Below are 24,275 nucleotides of genomic sequence, written 5' to 3' on the forward strand. Positions count from 1 at the left end.
GTGATTTTTGAAGGATCCGGCTTCCTGTCAGTGGATATCCCTCCAGGAAATCGATATGGTTCCACCCCCTGGAGCCCCATGCCACTCAGTTACTGAGGGAGATATAGATTTATTTGTTGAAGCCGTATACTTTTAAATGCACATTGTATATGCTAATATTACCGGCACTAATTTGCATTGCTACATTGCAAGTATTTTGTCATGCCAAAAGCAAACTTTGCAAAATATATGCAAAAAAAGTGGTTATTTGTGGGGAAATAACCTTGCTTTTCGAAAGCGCTATCTGACAGAACAATGTTACTGTTCTGCATGCATAAACATATTCCCAGTGCGTATTAAAAAGGTATTACTTTAGCATTAGATGGCACAATTTGAATTATTATCACTTGAACGCGTTTTTGTCTGACAGTAGGCTAGCCTGCTATGTTCAATACTAGCTGTACTTTGGAAATCACCATTTCAAGAGGAAAAAGTCACGCATTTAATAGAATGACCTATATTCTCTTTAAGAATGTTTTTCCAGATTCCAGACTTGGTTATAAGGACGTTTTCTAGTAATTTGATCTTCAAACGTCACAATCAGACAGACACACGCGCACTCGCGTAAAATTCACATTTTATGGGGACTTTCCATTGACATAATGCTTTTTATACTGTATAATTTGTATCTTCTATACACTATCCCGAACTCCACCCCTAAACCTACCCATCACAGAAAATGTTCCCTCATGTGAAAATGTTTTCCTCATGGGCACCAAATATGTCCACAAGGACAAGGATGTCTGATATTTCCATCTTGTGGGGACTTTTGTCCCCATAACGTAGGGTTTACCTGGATTACACACACATACACACACACACACACACACACACACACACACAAATGTGTGTGGAGGAAGGAACACGGGCTCCTCCCGGCGGGTCCCGGGCAGGAAGAGGGTGACGTCAGCGTGCTCAGCTCTCAGCAGATTCAGGTTACAGTATACTGCGTGTGCGCGCATCCGCGTCCGCGCGTGTGTGCTCGTGTTCTTGAATGTCGGATGGTGGCTGGAGAAGGAAAAGCGTGTTTACACAGACGGGCCGAGCGCCTGGGGAATAGCGCACGGCGAGAGGAAGTGAGCCGGCTCGCTGTCTGCCTGCACCAACTTCCTGCTTAGAGAAAGAGAGAGAGAGAGAGAGAGAGAGAGAGAGAGAGAGAGAGAGAGAGAGAGAGAGAGAGAGAGAGAGAGAGAGAGAGAGGGAGAAAACAGTCGGGATCCCATTACAGTCCGACTGAGAGCTGCCGAGACGGCCGACAGCATGGAAAAACAGCGCATTATACGGAATTCTTTTTAATAAAGTGAAAAAGGACCCCCCCAAAAAAACCGACCATTACGCACAGGTATGTGAATAATCCATCCAAACTATCCGAATGTTTTATAAATGTTTACAAATGTATAATTACTTCACAATAACAATAAAAGGAAGAACGCTTCCAAAGTACAGGACTGAAACTTGATATCCTCAAAAAAGAATGAACCTATCCAAATGAAGGGACTGTTTGAAATGTTCAGAAGCGGTGTTTAGACGGCTGTAGCCTATACAAGTGAACTAAATGTATGCACAAAAATAAATAGACATTTCAAGTGTCCACCGTTCCCGTTACTTTCGCGCAATTTACGCACGGCTGATGCAAGTCTGAATACCTGTTGAGCTCACGAGTTCATGTTGGATATTTCAAACATTTTGATGGTTGTACATTTGAAAGCAGGACTGTTATAAAATGCAGAAATTTGGCTCCTGGCGCTTTAAAAGCACTAGTAGAGTTTCTGGTTTGTCTGGAAACAGCAGCAGACTAATTGCCATGCGCTTCCGGATTGAAACTGGCAGCAGACAGCATCTTGAAAATGAGTCATTGGGGCAAACAAAGAAACTTCAGTTCAGCCCTATAGAGCTGATGTTGCCCCTGCATCTGGATATGCTGGGGGTGATCGATGTTTGTGACCGCGAAAAGTCTTTAGACACATAACTGTAAGTCACTCTTACATGAATGGACTTTGTTGCAATAGATAGCAGATGATGCTAGAGCTTTCCTCGGAACTAACCCAAGTTGTCAAGTTCACTCCATAAACATGTTCAACTATGACAACCAGAAAGTGTCCAAATACTGATACTTGATGGCACTTAATTTATTCATTAATAAATAAATAAGGCTCGTCGTCTTTTTTTAAAACTAATGCCGTTTTTGAGGCCGTTTCCTTCTATTTTGGAGTTTTGGACTCACTGTCACATTGTGTGTAAAGTTCCTCCTATCTACTTCCTGTATGGTTAGATTGGTTGGGTAGATTTGGAGTTATACAGGTTTTGGCGTCGCCAAAGAAAAAAAGCCCTATGATGATAAACCAATCTATGCCAACCTATAATCTAACAAACCATAAAACAATATCTAGAGTATATCTACTCTTTCTGAGCCACTATTTGGACACAGACGCACAGCCAGACATTCTCAGATCTGTCTGCGTAATTTCAAGAGCTGCAGGTCTCTCTGGAGAAATGTGGTCGTGGAGAAAAGTCCTTCACGGCTCTCTTTTCTCCCCCTCTTCAGCAGGAGCTCCCTGAATTTTCCACTGCAGTCTGTGTGCGCAGGAAGAGCGCACATTTAGTCATGGCGAAGTAATGTCTGCGCACACCAACTAATCTCATTACGAGTTTCCGCTGGCGTTACAGTGGAGGGGTTTGTGAGCGCGACGGCAAGTTTGGTGTTTAAAAGCTGTCTAGGGGCCATTCAAAACACTGTGCCTGCGAACAGTCTGTTGCACGAGTCTTGGAAGCCGTGAGCGTGTCACTTTGCGCCGGAGAGTCTGGAGCGCACCTTCTCATCGTTTTCTCACCTTTCATACACACACCGGCAATGTGTGAGAGTTTGAAAAACAAAACAGCTTTATCAGGCAGTATAAGTTTCCTGATAAGCTGCCTTTTGCTTCGGACACACTGTGTGTAAAGTCTAGTCGTGTTCCTCCTGTCCACTTCCTGTAGGTTAGATGGGTTGGTGGTGTTTTTTTTCTTTTTCTTTATCTTGGTGTTTTCTATTGACTCTTTGAACTTCAGTGCTGTTAAAACGTTATCTGTTGTGTTCGGAATAGGTGATTGCTTGATGCAACTCTCATTTGCAGCAATCTCAGGGGGAAAAAATCCAGCTTTACACTGAAAAAAATGACTTGGAAAATGCAACATTATGTGAGTGTGTACATCTAAAGTCAGCAGGCTCCTCCAACAAGAAAAAATGTACTTGCTTTTGTCCATTGGGAATTGATTAGATGTTTTTGGTTTGCCATTTGTCGATCTCATGTGATTGACAGGTTGTCCCGCCTTTGTGCCAGTAAATGCCTCACTCCAAGAAAGAGGGGAAGGGATTTAAATTAAAGATCACAAGTACATATGCATTTTAACAAGTAATGATTTTGCATGGATAAATCATTTGTAACTACTACAATATTCCATAAAACATCCATTTGGATTTCATGGTGACTTTAAAATATTCAATCAACTTGCATTTCTGATGTGGTTGCATTTAAAAAGAAGTTTATTTAATTAAACTACTTCAAGTCTGGTAGCAAAACACAATTACTCTAACAATCAATGGATAATCTTTAAGCAGTAGAAAATGAACTCGAGTGGCCGGTTGCATAAACTGCTTAGACTAGTCTTAAAAGTTGATCATCTTTTTTTTTTTTTTCTTCAAGACTGATCATAACTTTTTTAAATCATTTCAATAGGATCGATCTAATGTGCTCAAAGTAGTTCTTAAGGCAATCTTAACATTAAGGCTATGCAAAGATTATGCAAAATAGGTGTCACAAAACAAGTTACTAAACTACAATAAAACTGTCAAAAAAGTGAATAATTCCACAACTGCATTATGTGAACTTAGCATTGTAAAGTTAAGTAGATTTTACTTATTTTATACCTTATTGCAAAATTGTTTTATTTTAAAATGAATACATGAGATTATAAAGTGGTCCCCCCCCCCCCCCCCCCCACGCACACACACACACACACGAAAAGGGTGTTTTCTTACTGTTGTTTAGGCCCAGATGGTATCTGTGGACTTTTGCACATTTTCTGCACCATTTAATGGGGGAAAAAACAGGCAAACAGTTATAGGGCCACATTTACACTGCAGGTCTTGATGCTCAATTCCTATTTGTTGACTATCCAGATTTTTTGACGACCAGCTTACAGATGACCCATATCCAATGACCCATATCCCATTTCTGCATTTACATTATACACTTGGCGAAACAACCAAAGGTAGACATACTGACCCCGAAAATCCAAAGGCCAAAGAAGGAAATAAAAACCATGCGATTTACAATGGACGAAGATGAAATGATAATGCATGCTTTTGCATTCCACACCATCTTTGTGGAAACTTGGTCCTCCATTGCACCAATAAATACTCATGTGATCCCGATTGGTGTCCACCTGAGTTGACGTCATTCGCAAGATTAGTTTTTTCATGCCATATGTTTGTGGGTATATCTGATACAAGCCACATGGGAGGAAATTGAGGGAATTGGGTCAAATGTCATGTAAATGCGGTCTAAAAAGTACTACTCTTAGGGTATGGTTACACAACAACAATGTACTAACAGAAAAGTTATTTTACATACAGACGGCAAAGTTGTCAACAACTATCCCTATTCACACGGATCCGTGACTAAAAATGCTGTAATATGCATGCCAGGCAAGTAGATGGCGATATCACTTTGTTAAGAAACTATTCCTGTATAGACTGAACATGATATATGCTACACTACCTCTGCCTATAGACCAGACATGATCTCACCGTCTTCACCAATTTGTGTTTCTGTAGTTTACATGAAATTGACAACAGTATAGCTTGCCAAAACTTGCCCTTTGATACCTTGAAACCAAAAGTTTGCATTTTCAGGCCCCAAAAACACCATTGTTGCATAAACGAACAGGCAAAACGCATAAAAAGTTTAACATTTTTAGTTGAAAACTTATTTATACTCCCTTTTTCACAAAAATATTTCTTAATCATGATTGTCATGGGGATATGTAGAAGTTTTTGAAAGAATCCATGTGGACCTACTAATGCCTCACCAATTAATTGTTAAACAGATTTATCCATTTATTTCATGAAATGTGTTAAAACAGCCTTAAACCCAATGACCATGAAGCTGATGCATGCCAGACAGCAGCATAAGAACAGAGCCAAGGCAGTGCAGACACACTATGGTTGAGCGTGAGTTTTTTTGTTTAACGCAAACTGTCCATTATTTGTTTGTCATGAGGTCTCTCTACATGCCTAAATGCAATTTTGCATCAAACTGTCTGGCTGAGGATTCAAACATTGCTTCCGCACAGTTTCACTGCTCACATTGAAAGACAATAAAGAGACAAAAACTCCAGATTTGCACATGCAAATCACATTTGTACACAGCAGCAGTGCTTAAAAGGGAGACATTTTTTCCCCTCTTGCAATAATCTAACAATGACTTTTACAGCCACGTTCCATGCAGGCACTTTTCCAAACGGCCAAGAGCTTTTGAAATCAGCTTCTTGTGTTTATTTCCATTGATTAGGGCAGTAAATCTGGGAATCCATGAGTCTGTTCTTCAGGGTCTCACATGCAATATGTCAGTCTATAGATGTCCATATGGGCGAGAGCTTTGTGCCAGCACGAAAAGAGAAGAGGAAACCTCCCATTTGTGCCTTGTGTCCGTGTGGTCCCCGCGTTCCTGTGTTTGCTCCCCGCAGCAGGAATTCCTACCTTTCAGTTCGGGATCGGCATTCCCAGGAAGACGCCCTTCAAAGGAGAATTGGAGGAAGTCCTGATATAGACAGTTTTACGGTCGTTTAACGCAGATGCTCCGCACAGAGGATGCTGGAGCAGGAAATGGTTTCATTTTGCTTCTTTGGGGGCTTGGAAAAAAATTAATTGGGCGACAATGTGTGGCGTATAGTGAGCTTTTATGTTGTGCCCAAGTGTGGAGTACGAGATAAAACTGTATATTGCTGTATGAGCATGCATAATGAGATCTGTGTCACATATGTAGAAGAGTAATGAATGAGTGTGTGTGTGTGTGTGTGTGTGTGTGTGTGTATGTGTGTGTAGCACTTCCTGATAAATATCTGTATTGGCAGCGATTTCCGAGCACTTCCTCCTTTGTCACCACAGGTTTGACCAAAGCATGCTTCTGATTTTCATCTAAAAAGACAAAAAAGAAAAGTCTTGTAAAGCAAACATGAAATCAAAATGGAATATACTTTCTTAGGTTCAGTGTTAAAATGGCAGTATCGTTTCTTTTTTGTGTGTGTGTGTGTTCCAGACCAAAAGAAGCACGCTATAAGTGTGAACTAAGTATTTTAGGTTTGATTGTAGCCTGTCCTGTTTGGTCTTTAAGGCTCAGTATTTGATCAATCCCTTGATGACTTCCAGAGCCGTCAGTCTGATAAGCGAAAACTAGGGTGAAAGTTTAAGCTTGTTCATCTTTATGACAAAGACTTTCCCAAAATAAGGCAGTCTGCAACCAGGGAGTTCCTCTTGGCCAATAAAACATGGTCTGTGTCAGAGCTCTCCACACTAGTGAGTCAGCCAGCATCATTTCTCCATCTAGCGCTCTGTCTTGTTCGTTCCCTCCATCCATCGCTCTGTCTTGGGAGAGCGCTGGCTCAGACTGCAGGAAGGCCACAGTAAACGCCAACCCGCCCTGTTTGACTGACTTACAGTTACCAAAGGGTATGATGTAACGCTAGTTAAAACCCAGGAGTGTGTATAAACGTTTGTGTACTCTCTCTCTCTATCTCTCGCTCTCTCTCTCTCTCTCTCTCTCTCTCTCTCTCTCTATCTCTCGCTCTCTCTCTCTCTCTCTCTCTCTCTCTCTCTCTCTCTCTCTCTCTCTCTCTCTCACACACACACACACACACACACACACACACACACACACACACACACACACACACACACACACACACACACACACACACACTTGACAGCTTTGAATTCTGGTCAAACTGGTTTCCGACAGCTGTCAGACCTCAACCTGAGGTCCTTTCTGTCCCTCCACCCAGGTCTTCCTGCACTCTGTCCCTCTCTTCTGCATTGAAAATACGAAGAAAAAATAAGCAGAAACTCTGTACAATATAATACGTTTAAATGGATGGTTCAGCTAAAAATGAAAATCTGTGGTCATTGTTTTAGCCCTTGGTCAGAGTGTTCAGGTTTCGTATAAATCTTTATATTTTCCAAAATGTTACCTGGGATGAAGAGCAAAAGGTTATGAGAGTACACTGAGGTTAAATGTGTGGCTCAATGACATGACGACAGCAGTCACAGGAAGCGGCCCAAGCAAGATTTAAACTTCCTCTACTGTTGGGCTTTTAACATTGAACCACTGTGCCCTCCTATTGGAGTCAGTCCCAGACCACATGCATGAAGAAACTCACTCCTGTTGACTAGAAAATCCTTATCTTACACTCAATGGATACACTTCCATATTGACTTCAACTTCAGAGTGTGCTAGAAAAAAATAAAAATACATTTTTAAATATCAATGATCTGAGAAGTCTAGTGGAGGACAACTTAACATCACTCAAATCATGTTATCCAAGCTATAAATGTCACAACACTGGCTGATGTGTCTAAGGTTTCTTGAAGGAATGTGAGCAGATATCTTTATGCACATCCTGTTTTGTGAGATCGCAGCTTCCTGTCTGTGTCCAACCACAGCGCCGCAGTATAAAGAGCATTTTTAGGCATTTTTCTTCTCTGAAAACCATTCACAAAAACTGGGCGATCGAAGCATTCTTCAACATGGGCGGCCATCCAGTGTGTAAAGATTGAACATGTGCATCTTTGCATGTTGTCAGAATTAAGGTCTGATAATGACGGTGTGGGTGATTGTTCACAGATTAGGCAGCAGATAATATTAAGGGAAGTACTGACTTCATGTTTTTCCCCCATGTTATTCTTGATCGGCCGGTATTTTGATAAAACAGAACTCATACACTACCATTCAAAAGTGTGTGGTTTTTATATGTTTTTGAAAGAGGTCTCTTATGCTCACCATGCACAGCTACATTTATGTTATCAAAAAAATAGTTATAACTGACATTAAGAACTATTAATACAAATATTATTAAAATATTAAGAGCTATTATTACAATTTAAGCTGTTTTATATTAATTTATTCCTGTGGTGGAAAAGCAAAATTTTCAGCATCATTACTCCAGTCTTCAGAGTCACGTGATCCTTCAGAAATCATTATAATATGCTGATTGGCTGCTCAAGAAACATTTCTTATTACTATCAATGTGGAAAACAGTTCTGCTTAGTATTATTGTGTAAACCATGATGCATTTTTTGCAGGATTCTTTGAGGAATAGAAAATTCAAAAGAACAGCTTTTGAAATTTGTGTAGTCTTTACTGACATTTAAGGTAAAAGTATTAATGTCTTCTTTTCTTTTTTTATTACTGAACCCAAACTTTCGGGTAGAGTAAATGATAGAACTGGACTTTCATTTTTGGGTGACAGACCTTTAAAAATCCCTTTAATGATGGGTTTAGGATGTTTTCCCCCTTTACTCCCTTATCTCTACCTTTAATCCATGTTTATGAACAGGGTCTTGTGGACAAACTCCATGTTTGCCTTGTTAGTAATCTCTGTTCACAAGTGGGTGTATTTGCCTGCCTTTGAGTGGACACCTCCATCCCAAAGAGGGATGGCCGATGATGGAACATGTTGCTTGTTTGCAAGCCGTTCTTGTGTCAGTCTTTCTGGCTGATAGCCCTTTGTTGTTTATGAGCCTGTGCGTTAATGTACAACAGAGCAGGAAATGCTTGAAGAGTTTGTGGGAGGGCACCCAGGAATGACGTTTTTTTGTTCATGCGAGAGATGAAGAGTGCAGAGGGAAAAGGGGAAATTAAAGGGAGAGGATGGATTCAGGAGCACGAACGCGGCGTTCTTTAATGTGGCTATGTTTATACTGATGCTCCGGCCTCTCCCATTTCACCACTTCCTGTGAAAAACCTGCATGGATGGTTAAAGGAAAGTTTGTACAAAGTAAACGCAATCACTCCTGGAAGGATGTCTGATTATCAGATCAAGGCTCTGGTCTGCGCACATCCAGACACAAACTAAATTTGGCTTTGCGGTACCACAAGATCTTTCTTCAGATACTCAAACCTTGTTAGGGTCATTAAAAAATGTCCTCATGCCACCTTTTCTTGCCCAATAAACAAGCAACGCAGACAGCGTAACCGTGGCTAATTTAAATTAGATAGACACTTAATGAAATTACGCCACATTCTCACCTTGCTCACAATGATACACATCGCTTTAAATCAGTACAAGAAACAACCACTCTGTAACAAAATCTAGCAAGCTACCTACCTAAACAGCATTTTAAGGTGCTGCCTTTTTAAGATACCTAATTTTATCCAAAATTCTAAGGTAGTAAGACAACATACTAGGTTTTGGAGAAGAATATCAGCCTGATTATGATTATTAAAATGTTACTTCTCTCGTTTAACAGATATGGAGAGTGCCATCACGCTGTGGCAGTTTCTGCTGCAGCTACTGCTGGATCAGAGCCATAAGCACCTGATTTGCTGGACCTCCAACGACGGCGAGTTCAAGCTGCTCAAATCGGAAGAAGTCGCCAAACTTTGGGGCCTACGCAAAAACAAGACCAACATGAACTACGACAAACTTAGCCGAGCACTACGCTACTACTACGACAAGGTTACACAAGCTCACATTTCACAAATGAAAGTGTCTATCAAACGTCTGACCAATGATAATCATCAATCCGATCTCATGAGAAAACGTAACTATTTTACGGGATTTCGTGTGAATTCATACGATGTAATTCGTTCAGAACTGTACGATTTTTAGAAAAACTTAAGCATGAAGGTCCACCCTTAAGCCTAACAGTGGGGCGTAAGCAGATCAGTCTAAAACGTCTGACTGCGATCGTACGAATTGGCCACCAAGCGTAAAATAGTTACGATCTGCAATGAGAGTGTGTTGTAATCATCCTCTTTCTCTTGCAGAATATCATAAAGAAGGTGATTGGTCAGAAGTTTGTGTATAAGTTCGTCTCATTCCCTGATATTCTGAAGATGGATCCCCAAGCAGTGGAGCTCGGTCGGGATGGGGGTCACGTCACAGGGGGCGTTATGTTACAGGATGTGGAATCTGATTGCGGTGAGGGGGAGGAGTCTCCGAAACTGTCACTGTCATCGCTGAGAAATCCCGCCTGTAGGAACGAGTATCTTCACTCTGGTCTATACTCATCCTTCACAGTCAGTTCCCTCCAAAGCCCGCCTCCGCTGCTGCGTCCAATCAAAGTCGAGAAGCAGCGAGGTTGTGAACGAGAGGAGGAAGGACAAACAGTGATTCGGTTTGTCACCAATCGATCAGAGAAGGTCGTTCCCCTTGCTTCCTCGCCACCACCTGCATCCGCAGAGGTTTTCTTCCCCTCGAAATCCTCCCCCTGCTCATCCCGTAGCCCCTCCCCCATTCATAGTCCTGTCTATAGGCTGCGGCCGGGGCGGAGCCCGGAGGCTCGCATAGACGACTCAGAGCAGATCGCTCAGCCTCTAAATTTATCATCTGGCCACAGGGAGCGAGCCCAGAATCAGGCCATGCCTCTCGAGAGGAGGACCGGTAGCAACGGACTGCCCCCCAAAGCTCGGAAACCCAAAGAGCTGGAAATCTCTGCACCTTCCATACTGCTTTCAGGAAGTGACTTAGGCTCCATCGCCCTCAACAGCCCAGCACTGCCCTCAGGGTCCCTTACGCCAGCCTTTTTCACTGCACAGGTATCCAACTATGTCACACATTTTTATGTTCATACAGCCTATACAGACATCTGCTCCAAAATCTAGTGAGCTGCCTATCTAGACAGCATTTTAAGGCATCCAAACAAAAGTGGTTTCTAAAGCATAGGCATTTACATCCTGCTTTTTTTTTCATTAATAGCTCAAGCCCAGAATGCATTGCAACAAATTTACATAAAAACAGACTATTTTATTCAACTCTGTATTATTATGCTATTATAATATACAGCCTGACCAAAAGGGCAACAATTTTTCTAACCCTAATTGATGGAGTGTTTAGATTTTCATTTCTTAAACAACCATGTAGGAAGCTAGCCTGACAAGCCAGACCCACATCAAGATGTTTGGTCTGGAAACTCACCATTGACAGGGCTCAATCCGAGGGGCGGGATAAATGGTTGTCTTTCAAACTCCCTCTGCACGGCGTGCACGCAATTGGATAGCGCTACAACCAACCAGAGCAACGAAGGTGAAGCAGAGCTCGTTGATAAATTAAACATTCGCCGTATCCGGTCGGCAAAACTCCGAACACATCTTCCCTTTTTAAGAATGACTTCAGTGCCGTTCTTTGTTCTTTTCTCAGAGAAAAGTTTAACTCCAAGTCTTCCAGAGTTGTGGTCAAAGCTGATTCGAAAGACTGTTTTCTGTGTTTACTAGAAGCACGCAAACGCAACTTTGCCGTCATTATGTTAAGCCCCGCCCACCGACTCTATACACGATGTGATTGGCCCGACCAGAGTTTGGTGTTTACAGCTCAGAAGTTTATTAAGAGATGCTAGACGACACTCTCGGGCAGATTAGATTTGCTGCCGCTAGGGTGCGTCTAGATTTCTAGGCAAGTAGGAAGACACATTATGGCCATATTCCAGGATGACAATGTCAAGGTTCATCAGCTCAAACTGTGAAAGAATGGTTGGGAAGGAGCATGAAGAATCATTTTCACACATGAATTGGCACCTCTGAGTCCATACCTTAAATTCATTGAAAGTCTTTTTGGATGTGCTGGAGGAGACTTTAGTGCTGGACTTATATTGACTGCATTGCTAATACAAGATCGTGACCAAAAAATGATGCACCTCTTGATGAAAACAACATCACAGCATTTATTTTCATCAAGAGGTGCATTCATTTTTGGTCAAGATCTTGTACCATTATTTTACAGTTTGAGCCTCATGAATCTTGCTAATGTAAAGCTCTATTGAAATCAGTTGTTAAAAGGCAATGTAAGCAATTGCTCAATGATATGTCAAAAATCACTTAATATCAAACATTATTGATAAAGATTATTCCAATTTAAAGTAGATATTTTTGTGCTCAATAGAATATTAGGTTAGCAATAGCAAGGTTTTTTAAAATTCAATAATATCAGCCTGATTATGAAAATGGAAAAAGCCAGCAATGACAAGACTCATTTTTATCGCTCTATAGCCCCGTTTCCACCTAAATTACCCGTAACAATTTGTACCAGGAACTTTTTTACAGGAACTTTTCTCTCATTTTTGTGTGTACCGATTGAAAGATTTAGTGGGCTGTTTACATGAGTTGTTATCTAAACCGATCTGGTGTTTACATGTGATGACTTTCAATCGCAATCATTTTGTCACATGCATTTTGTCTGCCGCATCAAAAATGTCAACGCTGTTTTCTCCACCAGCTGGAATGTGTTAACTGTAGCCATAGCAACTCTTAACGGCCACCAGGACTAATACAGTATTATATAAGCTATATTGTTGTAAAGTGTAATAATCATCTCAGAAAAAAAAAAAAATTCTTCTGTCAGGTGCAGTTAAAGTAAAAACTTCCTGGGGCAATATACGCTGTGTCATTATTCCAACATTATCTTCATAACTTACGAAATAAAAAGTTTACCCCTCAGAAAACTTAGCTTTCCTCTCTTGTCAACATGAGCGCGCTGTCACGTCATGTAAGGACGCACACTTCAAAGTAATCGGGTCAGGTCGTTTACATGGTGAAAAATATAGACTGTAAAAAAATGAATAACGAGTATGGAAGAGATTCAAGCTGTGCTGCTTTTGCTGGTTATGCATGGGTTTATTAAAGAGGTAATTAACAACGACAGAAAAGAGCACTAATATGCAGATTCAGCAGCATGCAGCATATTCAGAAAGCTTGTAAAGCTAGATTTAAAATGATAATGTATATTATTATCAGCTATTACGGACATTGCACGTGAGATGGCTGAGACGAACGCGCGCCATCAGACAGAGAGCAAGACTGATATTTACTGAACGTAGACCGAACCTCGCAAAAGACTTTTAAAAATGCCGGTTGAAATAAAATGCTGCGGGAGCTCAACCAATCAGCATGTTCAGCGCCCAAGTCCCGCCCTTGAAAGTTCCTGAACTTTGAAAAAGTACTACCTTGCGAGCAGGGCCGTTTGGAGGGGGAAATATTTACCCAGAACTTCATTTAGACCCTGGTTCCTGCGGTCTAAACACACCGAGTACCACCCCAAAGTTCCTGGGTAAAATTCCTGTGGTGGAAACGGGGCTTATTACATTAGACATTTACTTATATTTACCAAGCGTATTAATAAAAATAGTTTAAGTAAATATGAACTATATACTACAATGGTCGCCAAAATAATTAGAACACCTGACAGATCTGAAAATATAGACCTTTTTTGCCTCGAAAGAAAAATTCATTTCATAATGTTCATTAAACATGCAGATGTTGCTTTGACCATCAAATATCAGATGATGTGTTTTTATCCACTTGTATCTTTAATATTTGTATGTCCACCTTTTGCAGCAAATACAGCAGCACATTTCTCTGGCTAGTGTCAATATATTTCCTCTGAGAACTTCAACACTAATGTTATCCCATGCCTTCTGCAACTGAAGCCAAAGGCTTTCCTTTGAATGCACAATAAGATCTGTCCAGTTTATTTTCCAACTCGCCCCAAATGTGCTCAATGGAGTTGAGGTCCAGACTTTGAGGGGGCCAGTCCATCATTTTCAATGTTCCAGCAGATTCCAGTGGGTAGTTCCGGAAATAGTCAGAAGAATGTTTCGGATCATTGTTCTCTTGGAAAATAAATCCAGGAGCGATAAGACAACTCCCAGATGCCAAGTGTTCTAATAATTTTGGCCACCACTGTATATAAATGTAATGTATTTTTATGCTTGACTGAATCATGTTGTTAGCTTAGCAATATGCTAATTTTGCCCTATTTTGTGTGAGATAGTGTTGCTGCCTATGTAGAGCTTTCAAATCAGGTTTCATTTAGTTGTTGGCAGCTTTTTAGGTTTTAGAACAGAGCTACAAATGAACACAAAAACATCCTCCGGCACTCTTTATAGGCCTTTAACAGGTAACAAATAGACAGGACACACACCTATACTGGTAATACAGCTATTCTGTGAGACTGTTTGGTCTTTACTGGGTGTGTAAGGACAACTGTGTGGAAGGCAGACAGGTTTTTAAAAAGAGTTAGAGTGAGACAGGAGGAGAGAAAGGACAGACAGACGGGCACGAGCGAGAGAAGAGAAACCTGTAAGTAAAGCCATATGTCCGTAATCTCGCACACTACAGCATAGTGACACAGGACAGAGAAAACGGAGCGAGAAGGAGAAATTGATTTCACATGCTGCCCTATAGCCACAACCTGTTGATCCAAAGTCCATGACCCATGGGAAGCTACATGCTCATGAAGAATTCTCTCTCACTTTCTCTCTTAAAGGGACAGGTCACCTAAAATTCAATCATCGTCACCCTCATGTCTTTCCAAACCCATATGACTTCAGTGCTGATGTGAACGCTAACATATGCTTACAGTGGAATGCATATTCTTTCAAAGTATACTCCATTTTATAGCGTTGCTCTAGAAGTTTTGACCAACAGAAATGTCTTTGTACTCTTATAAACCAGAGCGAATCTCCCTCAACTTTTGTTGTTGTTCTATCACAGTCGCTCTTTTATGACTGAACAACAGGTTGGGTCAGTGTTGCCACCCTGTGGACCAACTAATTACTGCAAGAAAATTCGGGGCGCGTGTGCAAACTGAATTTTCGCAAACTGAGTATTCGCAGTTAGAAAAATACTTGCTGTGCATAAGGCACATACCATGCTAATGGTAAAATGTAAACCACACGCATTACACATAGCCTAGCATGCACGTCAAAACTTTAGTATACTTCAGGGGGACACCACAAGAGAAGTCACTCTTTTCTTTACAAGAAGTGAAAATTCATTCAGGGAATTTTTTTGTTTTAGTCTTTCTATTGTAGGAAATTTATGGTGCCTTTTTGCTGTTTGACATCATCTAGGAGTTTTGGTCGATCGGATCACTTAGCGAGGTCTAAAACATTTAGAGCTTGTCCACTTTTGACCACTTCCAGTGGGGGTCAAAAACACATTTGAACAGTCACATAAGACCTTCTACTCTCTGCCTACTGACCAAATGCAGAAACATAATTGGATGCACTCTAGCTAGACACGATTTAAACTTTGTTCGCTAAAGACCCCAAGTTTGGTTTAAAGCTACCAAGCACAATGTTCTCTCACCATTTCTGTATTTTTAACACACAATCACAGCATTCTGCGTGGTCATTTGGATTTCAGAGAACAAAAGAAAGTTGCCGCTCTGTGTTATTCCATCATCTCCGGTCTGGATTAAAACACCAGGTGTAAACGGGAATGTGTCTCCCTCGTCTTGTGATTCGATCAACCAAAAGGCATCTTAATGCCAGGTGTAAACAGGTGCTGCGTCCCAATTCACTTACTATCTGTCCTAAATAATATTAAAAATTCGAATTAGTGTGTTTCAAATCGTATTATGTTGAAATGAGTATTCCAAAGATACCCGGATGGTCTACTTTTTCCAGTCAGAATCCTAAGTGCCGATCCGTACACACTCTAACGGATAATATTGCCCACAACCCATTGCACTTTGGACAAGGATTTAATTAGAACTACAAACAAGAGTAAATAAAAGATAAGTTTGGTCATTAACTTTAAAAAGCATCATTATGCAAATTGCAAACACATGAGGAGAGTCTCAGCATGAAAGACCCATGACTGGTAGGAAATTGAATGAAATGGAATGAGGTGGATTATAATTGTGACAAGATAATTTACAGGGCAGTAGTAGAGCTGTCTGTTAAAGACGCAGTTATGATGAAGTAGTATGTCCCAAAGCTTGCCCACTTTTCTGCGAAACACTCAAAAGTATTTACTTTTTTCTTCACAAATACTTAAAACATTTAGGGCATAGTTTAAGTAGGTCAAGCGACCATCCTTTGCTGTATAGAAAAGAGTAATTGGGATATACAGTGGTGGCCAAAATTATTAGAACACTTGGCATCTGGTGTCTTACTGGGCCAGGATTTATGTTCCAAGAGAACAATGATCCAAAACATTCTTCTAACTATTGCCGGAACTACCTGCAAAGGAAGGAATCTGCTAGAACACTGAAATGATGGACTGGCACCCTCAAAGTCTGGACCTCAACCCCATCGAGCACATTTGGGGCGAGTTGGAAAATAAACTGGACAGATCTTATTGTGCATTCAAAGGAAAGCCTTTGGCTTCAGTTGCAGAAGGCATGGGATAACATTAGTGTTGAAGTTCTCAGAGGAAATATATTGACACTATGCCAGAGAAATGTGCTGCTGTGTTTGCTGCAAAAGGTGGACATACAAATATTAAATATATAAGTGTATAAAAACACGCTTTGGAGGCAAAAAAGGGTCAGATCTGTAAGGTGTTCTAATAATTTTGGTCACCACTGTTTGTCCACAAAAGACAAAAATTAAATGGGTTTTGAATGACATGAGGTTGAGCACATGACAGTTTTATTTGGGGTGAACTATTGCTTTAAACATCCTGAAACATCTACAACAGACAGTTATTTCATAACCCCAGATTGAGCAAAGACTGCATAGACAGAGTGTTATCTTTGTCCAGGACAGTTGAATACAACTTAAAGACGCTGCATTTGTGCTGCACACCCGTAACACTCCAAATGTGTCCTGTTCAGGTAAAAAGTCTGGGAATTTTTTTAAAGACTTCTCAGACTTCTTATGCGTGACTTCACTTGCTATCTCCTGCTAACCAACGCAAAGACGTGCGTGGACATGCAGAGACACACATTCATCTTTCCAAATTTTCTGGATTTCATGATCCATGACTTTGGTGACTAATACAAATAACATCTCGTGTTCCTGTTCCCCCCTTTCACAATACCTCCTCTACTCCTCTTTTTTCAGACTCCCTCTGGTTTGCTGTTGACGCCCAGTCCCCTCCTGTCCTCCATTCATTTCTGGAGCAGCCTGAGTCCCGTAGCCCCTCTCAGCCCCGCCAGGCTACAAGGCCATGGTTCACTCTTTCAGGTATGCACAAAACATTCCCAAAATCTTCACCTATGAAAAGAGGAATCTGAATGTGAGAATGTGGTTGTTCATTTATTTTGGTTTAGCGCTGACATGCGAGTGTGTTTTAGAAAGGGATTTGCTTGTGTTTTGCTAGCGTGCGTTTGTGTTTGGTGTCATGTTTCAGTCTTCATGTGAGCGAGAGGGGAAATCCTGTGGATACTTCCTGTTCTGACCCGAGGGAGAGTGTGTAGGGAGGTGTGTGTGAGCGAGCGAAAAAGACAAAGCAAACTGTATATTTATGCTCATCTTGCTCTTTGAGAGGAACGTCCAGTTTGTACTGTAAACATCACTAGGCAGCAGGAAACCATTAAGGTAATCATGGCGACTGCTTTACTCCGCCTTTACAGGAATAGTGACAGTTCTTGATGTGCACTTTTACTACCACACACACACAGATAGATGCATACAATCACTCCCCCACTCTCACTTCCTCCCTGGGCGGCCAGAGTGGGAGTTTCTGGTTCGTCACATGACTGTTGTTCCTGCCGTTATTGGCTGCGGTGGAAAACTCTTGCGGCCCATCTGGTTTTTTTCTTTCTTTTAACATGCCATTCTTCTCCTTTTTTAATATTATCTGTACCTGTAAATAAAGAACTGTAAAAAGATGCTTTTAAGATGTTTTTGAGTCACTCCGGGAAACGGATTTACTGGTGTATTAGTGTGTGTGTGTATGCGTGTGTGTATTAGGGTTTGGAAATAAGCTACAGATGTTTCCTCTCTGCATTGGATATGGGGGAAAAACAGCTTCCTGTTAAAAAAGGGAGGGGGTGATAACTGAAAAAGACTCTGTCTGTGTGTATAGTCAGCTCTCACATAACAGGAAGTTCCTCTCCTAGCGCTACCATGATGCCTTACTGACTATGAGCGTGTTTGTTAGTTAGTTAGTTAGTTTTTGTTAGTTTGTGTTTTATGGTGATGATAAATCTCACTACACTTGTGAAATCTAGTTATAACAATACAAAAAAAAACTTTTTAAAAAAATATATAAATGTTATGTTTCTAGCATGTTATATGTTAGGCAACAGTTCTAACCCTAATTGGAGTGCGTAGCTTTTCATTTCTTGATGAAAGACAAATCATGGCCATATTACAGGATGACAATGAAAAGATGCATGACAGAATATCATAACATTTATTTTCATCAAGAAAATAAATGCATACATTTTTGGTCAAGATCGTATATTGATGATGCAAGAGTCGGGCGCTCTGTTAAGTCTGTTCCAGAACAACCCAAAAACTTTCACTGAATTTATGATCCATTGATTGCATCAATTTGATGTCTGCTAGATGAATTTGTTTGTTTCAAAACACTGCTTCCTGAAGCTTGGGAGCTTAATGAATCAGCATATCGATTCATGATTCGAATTGTGTGTCTAACCACCAAACTGATGAAATCACGTGACTTTGACGATCCGAGCCGCTGATTCGATACACTGATTCATAACGGTGTTTCGAAATCAGCCATCACTATATGTCATATGTCATCACTATATGGTTTTTTGTGCACAAAAACTATTCTCGTCACTTCATAAAATTATTGTAGAACCACTGTAGTGAGATGGGCTTTTTAACAATGTTTAATATATATTTTATTAACAAAAATATCTTAATTTACGTTCTGAAGATGAACAGAGCTTTTAAGGATGTCGAATGACATGAGGGTGAATAATTAATTATTGGGTGAACATTTAAGTCTCTTTAGCAGACATACCTGTGCTATCTGGGAGAGGTGCCAATTCATGTGTGAAAATGATTCTTCATGCTCCTCCCCAACCATTTTTTCACAGTTTGAGCCTGATGGATTTTGACATTTTCATCTTGGAATATGGCCATGATGTCTTCCTACATGGTTGTTTAAGAAATTAAAAGCTATGCACTTCATCAATAGGGGTTAGAAGAAATGTTGTCAGACATATAACATGCTAGAAACATAAAAATCACTGCAATAATGATAATCATAGACTCTAAAGCACACATACAGCATGCCATTTTTTAAGGTTCAGCCCCAAAATTTCAACATGCAAACAAAGAATACATTAATTTATAATTTATTCATACATATATATATATATATATATATATATATATATATATATATATATATATATATATATATATATATATATATATATATATATATACATACACACACACACACACACACACACACACAGTTAGACATACATATAGTCATACGTGTGTGTGTGTGTGTGTGCGTGTGTGTTTAATAACAATATATTTCCCATTAAATATTACATGGACATTTCTTGTTAAGATTTGCCCATTAGAATGTGAACTATTACTGACCCGGTCAAGTACACTAGACGATTATTTGCATGTTTTTTTAAGTCCCAGTGAACCGGAAGTCACTTTTCCGATTTTGATTAAAGATTACCACGCCAAACTATTTTTTCCCTTGCGTATTAACTTGCACGGATTAATTGTTCACCCTGTAATGTGTGCTAACAAAGTAAATAAGACAACTTTTGATTTCTTGAGGACTTTAAACGCTATGAAGCATTAGCTGTGCACGTGCAGGTTGCAAACTGAAGACATCGCAATTCACTGTGTAGCATTACCTCAATGTTATGTTTGCTTTCTGACTCTCACAGTTCCCCACCCTGCTGAACGGGCCGCTCCCGGTACCCCTCCCCAACCTGGACTCCTCTTCATCATCGTCCTCTCTTCTCCTGTCCTCCAGCGCCCAGAAATCCTGATTTCTGGACAATTTGTATATCCAACCCCCAGAATTATACCTTCACTATTACACTAAGAAGGAATTATGGACCTTCATGTAATGTTTTGAGCCAGACTGCACTTCACCCTCTTGTGGCCACCTGCACCTATAGCAGCCTTCAGTTCTGTTGAGTTTTGGACCAACAAACTTTGCGTTTTTTCTCTCTTTAAACTCAGGCTGCAATCCAAACAGCTCAACAAATTCCCCCACAAGCTCTTAATATAGGGAATTATTATGAGGTAATGCCAAAGAACATGAAGTGTCTTTTTGAGAAGGTGAGTCATTGGAAATGGATCTTTAGAAAATCGGTAGTCTCATTTTATTGGAGACCATCTTCAAGACTGGCCTTCTTTTTTTCAGTCTTTTCGACAGTTTTGAATAGAGACAAACGATGCTGGATGACGAAAACACGTTAAAATCAGCGTAGACTTTCTGTAGGCCTACCTCTTCAAAACACGATGCTGCAAGCAAAACTTCAGCCTTCCCAACTGTTCTTCATTCCCAAGGTGCTTCAACTGGAAAGATCCCCCTTTTGTCGACCAGTTCAGACTTCAAAGAAACATTTAAACAATATTAAAGAAATCTCGTTAGCATTAAGTCTCTCTTTTTATTTTTCCGAGGCTGTGAACCGGGTTTCTGTTTGTTGTTTGTCTGATATTGTATTGTATAATATTGCGTTGTATGCACTGTGCTTCAAATACTACCGGCTGTGCCTTTTGTGTAAGAATTGTGTATTTGTATTATTTTCCTGCTTAAATACATTTTGTAATAGACGAAATTCCATTTCAATATTGGAAAGACAAGCTTTGTAATAGCTTCTGGTTATTTTTTATTTTATTTTTCATTAATGAATTGATTAAAAAAAAGTGTATTCTCGTATTAATTTTATATTTTTTTGCTTTTCAAGAGTAAAGAAAATGTGCCTTGTGTTTTATAAATAAAAACAAGCATTGAATGCGACGCAACATCCTCCCGTCTCAACACCTTGCACCATTTCAGGATGAAATACACACACAAACACAAATATAATAAACAGACGACAGAGAGTTAGCTGTATGAAACAGACCATGTTTACTTCACTGATTAAGAGAAATAAATATCTGCAGTACAAAGAGTTAAACGGTCAATTTAACCGACAACCGGTTCAGATAGCGTCAGTGTTTCACGGAGGCGGAGCTTACAGGACAACACGCATTCCATGCGTCACGTATACACACGCAATCACGCACACACTCGCGCACGCATTCTCCAGAAACAATCAACTCCGGTTTAACAATGTTAATCGACATCTGTCAGTTCAGAAAAACAAAAACAGTCATTTAAAATCTGATATCTTCTGGGTTCTTCATGTTTATAAATGCTGGGAAAAGAAACATTGGTCCAACGCTGCTGTCAAAAAGTTTTTTTGTTGTGTCGTTACTTTTTCTTTTTATACACACAATATCTTTTTCTCTTCTGAATAAAATCAAGCACACATGTGGGACAGTCGGACTCCAACATGCCACTTTAAGATACCATTATTCACAGAAGATTCAATATGTAACATTAAAAAAAATCTCTTAATACTGTTAATGAAACTAGCTCATCTTCATAGCCATCACTTGCATGGAGCAATGGGCTCTGTACAGTTGCTGATCCCCATATTCACACATACACCCGCACTTTCTCGTGCTTTCATAAGCGTCACACACTCTGAAGCTACAGAGGAGCTCTATTAAATAGGAGAAAGTCATTTGCAACTGGTTTTGATGATGCATCAGGAGCTCCAACTGTAAAAGAAAGTAATTAAAAATCTGACAAAACAAGCACTTCAGTTCCAACAGGAAGTTATCACTGTGAATGAACAAATTAATGCAAAATATGGGAAAGTTAAGGAGCGGTGAGGTCACAAAGTTCCTGCTGGTCCAGTGTTTGTTTTTTCCACCCTCGTTTTGCGGCTTTCTGAAGCCCACCTGGTTGAGATGGTCCCTGGTTGATCAGGCCGTTCACGTGGCGCGGCCTTTGAGAAATATATCCACTCTTTTTTTTCTTGAAATGATGCTTTAAAATTTGAGAAATGAATATTTGAGAAGTAAGAGGGTTTTATCAGTACGTTCGGTTTGTCTTGAAGTGACATCACCATGCCTGGAAAATCAAAAGTAAATTCAAAACACTCGTATATGCATTCCACCCACAAAAGCAACAACAAATGGACAGCTGCGATCTCAACATTCAAACGGAACTTGGGAAACTTGGGACTGATGTGTCCGAGACAACCAGGAGGGTCGCGCAAGAGTGAGGAAGTTACGAAGAGACAGTAGTCAATTAGCAGCAAAACAACTCCTCCGTCAATAAATATATACACATTCACACACCCTAAGCGTCACACGTGGGAAGGCGTCCAGACGAGGGGCCAATGGGCGTTCTGGCTCAAGGCTGCATGCTGGAGGCGGGACACTGGGGTGGGGTGGGGTGGGGTTTGTTGGGGACTGTGGGTTCAACCGATCCCCTTCACCACGCATGCACACGCAACAAACACCCTCTCTCAGAGAGCGAGGGGGACTAGTCAGTTAGTCTTACAACACAGTCACGGAATAAGAGCCATCGACCTGATCCGTCCAGTGTGTTTACATGGGTTTGTGTGTGTGCTTGTGTGTGAGTGTGTGTTTGTGATGGGCAAGAGTGCGAGGGAACGGAGCTTAAAACAGCATGCTCTGCCGTCTGTTCTTGCTGTTTCCTGTGAGGGGAGAGACAGAAGGAAGAGAATGAAGAGGAGGAGAGAACAAGGTGTACAAGGTTACAAATTATTTCTGAAATATTGATTATTAAGAATATTTATACAAAAAAAGTTACAAAAATATATATAGATATAAAGGAATATATATTAAATTAAGTTATTACCGTAAATGTATTAGTATTATCAAATGACAGAAATAAATGTTATCTAATATGTATGCTATTATAAAATATATATTATTAGAGGAGAGAACAAGTACAAGGTTACGAAATAATTCTAAAAGTAACAAATACATTAATAAATAAAAATTCATATACAGCTCTGAAAAAAATTAAGAGACCACTTAACATTGATTTATCTGCCAGATGAACATGTATCAGTTAATTTCTTTTTAAATAATCACCCAAAATCATCCACATTACTTGACTTGGTCAATATATATTACGCTATCACAATCAGTGCCTTTAGAAAGTACTTGTACAAATTACCCATACTGGTTGACCATTATAACAGAATAAAGAGTTTCTGAATATGTATGCAGAGCACCTATTAAAGCAAACGCATACCTGTCTCTGGGTATGAGGAGTTCCGGTAACCGGGGTCCCTCTGAAGCTGCACTTCCTTCAGTGTAAATATGGATATGCCTGCAGCAACCACAACACATCATGAGAATAAAGATATATGAGTGATTATGCCATGTGTACGGCCATCATGCAGCGGTACATGAGCAGTGTGTGTGTGTGTCTGTTTGTGTATAAGGGCACTCACTCTCTGGCAGTGTGTGCACACGCATGCCCAGGCTCTTGAAGTAGGTGTGTTTCATCGATTCATCTGCAGAGATCCTCTTCTTGGACTCATACTATGGAGAAAACATGAAAATAAAAGAGGATGACTCTGTCAGACTGAGTAAGGGTTGTTTAGTTTATTAATAGCATAGATAAATGACAATCTTAAAAATATGTAGTTACACTAAAATGTTTGCAAAATAAATATATATATATTTGTATTACTGTTACTACTACTACTATTATTATAAATTAAATAATATTAACATACTAACATTGTCCCTACATCTTGAATGAGAATACACATCTTAAACAATTAACAGCTCTGAATGAAGGTCACTGACACTATTATTGTTTGATATAATAAGTTTATATTTAATGCAATCCATTGTTCTGGCACACTCTTACCCTTAGAAAAGACAATAACAGCTCTATTCCTTCAGTATCCAACCTGTAGATAGGAAGGGGGGGGGGGGAGAGGGAGAGAGAGAGAGAGAGAGAGAGAGAGAGAGAGAGAGAGAGAGAGAGAGAGAGAGAGAGAGAGAGAGAGAGAGAGAGAGAGAGAGAGAGAGAGAGAGAGAGAGAGAGAGAGAGAGAGAGAAAGAGAGAGAGAGAGAGATGTAACCAACGCCAGGTTGACAAATCAGACTGGCAAACTTAGGAAGCAAGCAAACGGCCTCAGAAATTCCACAGGAAATCCTGCTTTACTGGCACACACACGTTTCTAACATACACCAGAACATACACAAACTTTCCCACAGCAGCATCGGCACACTCACATACACACAC

At 40.2% G+C, this 24,275-nt stretch overlaps 2 protein-coding genes and 1 long non-coding RNA gene across 5 annotated transcripts in view; 1 reads left to right on the top strand and 2 right to left on the bottom strand.

Annotated features, from left to right (window-relative positions):
- The first annotated feature begins 1,010 nt into the window (after window positions 1–1,010).
- On the top strand, window positions 1,011–20,954 carry elk3 (ETS transcription factor ELK3). 2 transcript variants are annotated; one of them, XR_010899666.1, is made up of 6 exons: window positions 1,011–1,381; window positions 9,545–9,753; window positions 10,065–10,835; window positions 17,084–17,206; window positions 19,861–20,260; window positions 20,346–20,954. XR_010899666.1 is itself a non-coding variant. In XM_067428238.1 (5 exons), exons 2-5 carry the CDS (start codon window positions 9,547–9,549, stop codon window positions 19,963–19,965), a joined length of 1,206 nt encoding a protein of 401 aa, XP_067284339.1. In that variant the 5' UTR covers window positions 1,011–1,381; window positions 9,545–9,546; the 3' UTR covers window positions 19,966–20,954. The 2 variants fall into 2 exon arrangements, 1 of the variants encoding a protein (XP_067284339.1); XM_067428238.1 differs by having other exon boundaries at window positions 19,861–20,954.
- Window positions 4,440–19,943, bottom strand: LOC137049648 (uncharacterized). Its single transcript, XR_010899667.1, has 3 exons — window positions 19,828–19,943; window positions 17,061–17,236; window positions 4,440–6,217 (listed from the first exon to the last, which is right to left on the bottom strand). It is a non-coding gene; the product is annotated as an uncharacterized lncRNA (long non-coding RNA).
- A 78-nt stretch (window positions 20,955–21,032) lies between the features above and the next one.
- The window catches only part of cdk17 (cyclin dependent kinase 17), a 53,179-nt gene continuing 49,936 nt past the window's right edge, over window positions 21,033–24,275 (bottom strand). For both annotated transcript variants that reach the window (XM_067428235.1, XM_067428236.1), the window contains exons 14-17: window positions 23,895–23,937; window positions 23,470–23,560; window positions 23,268–23,345; window positions 21,033–22,701 (exon numbers count right to left, since the gene is read on the bottom strand). In XM_067428235.1, the coding sequence (XP_067284336.1) occupies window positions 22,664–22,701; window positions 23,268–23,345; window positions 23,470–23,560; window positions 23,895–23,937 (250 nt within the window). In that variant the 3' untranslated portion in view covers window positions 21,033–22,663. The remainder of the gene's footprint in view (window positions 22,702–23,267; window positions 23,346–23,469; window positions 23,561–23,894; window positions 23,938–24,275) is intronic.

Source organism: Pseudorasbora parva, chromosome 20 (assembly GCF_024679245.1).
Source record: "Pseudorasbora parva isolate DD20220531a chromosome 20, ASM2467924v1, whole genome shotgun sequence".
Classification (NCBI taxonomy): Eukaryota; Metazoa; Chordata; class Actinopteri; order Cypriniformes; family Gobionidae; genus Pseudorasbora; species Pseudorasbora parva.

What these genes read in the sequence shown, in the direction of transcription:
- elk3 (XM_067428238.1), top strand. Translation starts at nt 9,547, where the DNA reads ATGGAGAGTGCCATCACGCTGTGGCAGTTTCTGCTGCAGCTACTGCTG. An exon ending in CAGCCTTTTTCACTGCACAG is followed by an intron (nt 10,836 to 17,083) that starts GTATCCAACTAT and finishes CTCTTTTTTCAG; the next exon opens with ACTCCCTCTGGTTTGCTGTT. An exon ending in GCCATGGTTCACTCTTTCAG is followed by an intron (nt 17,207 to 19,860) that starts GTATGCACAAAA and finishes TGACTCTCACAG; the next exon opens with TTCCCCACCCTGCTGAACGG.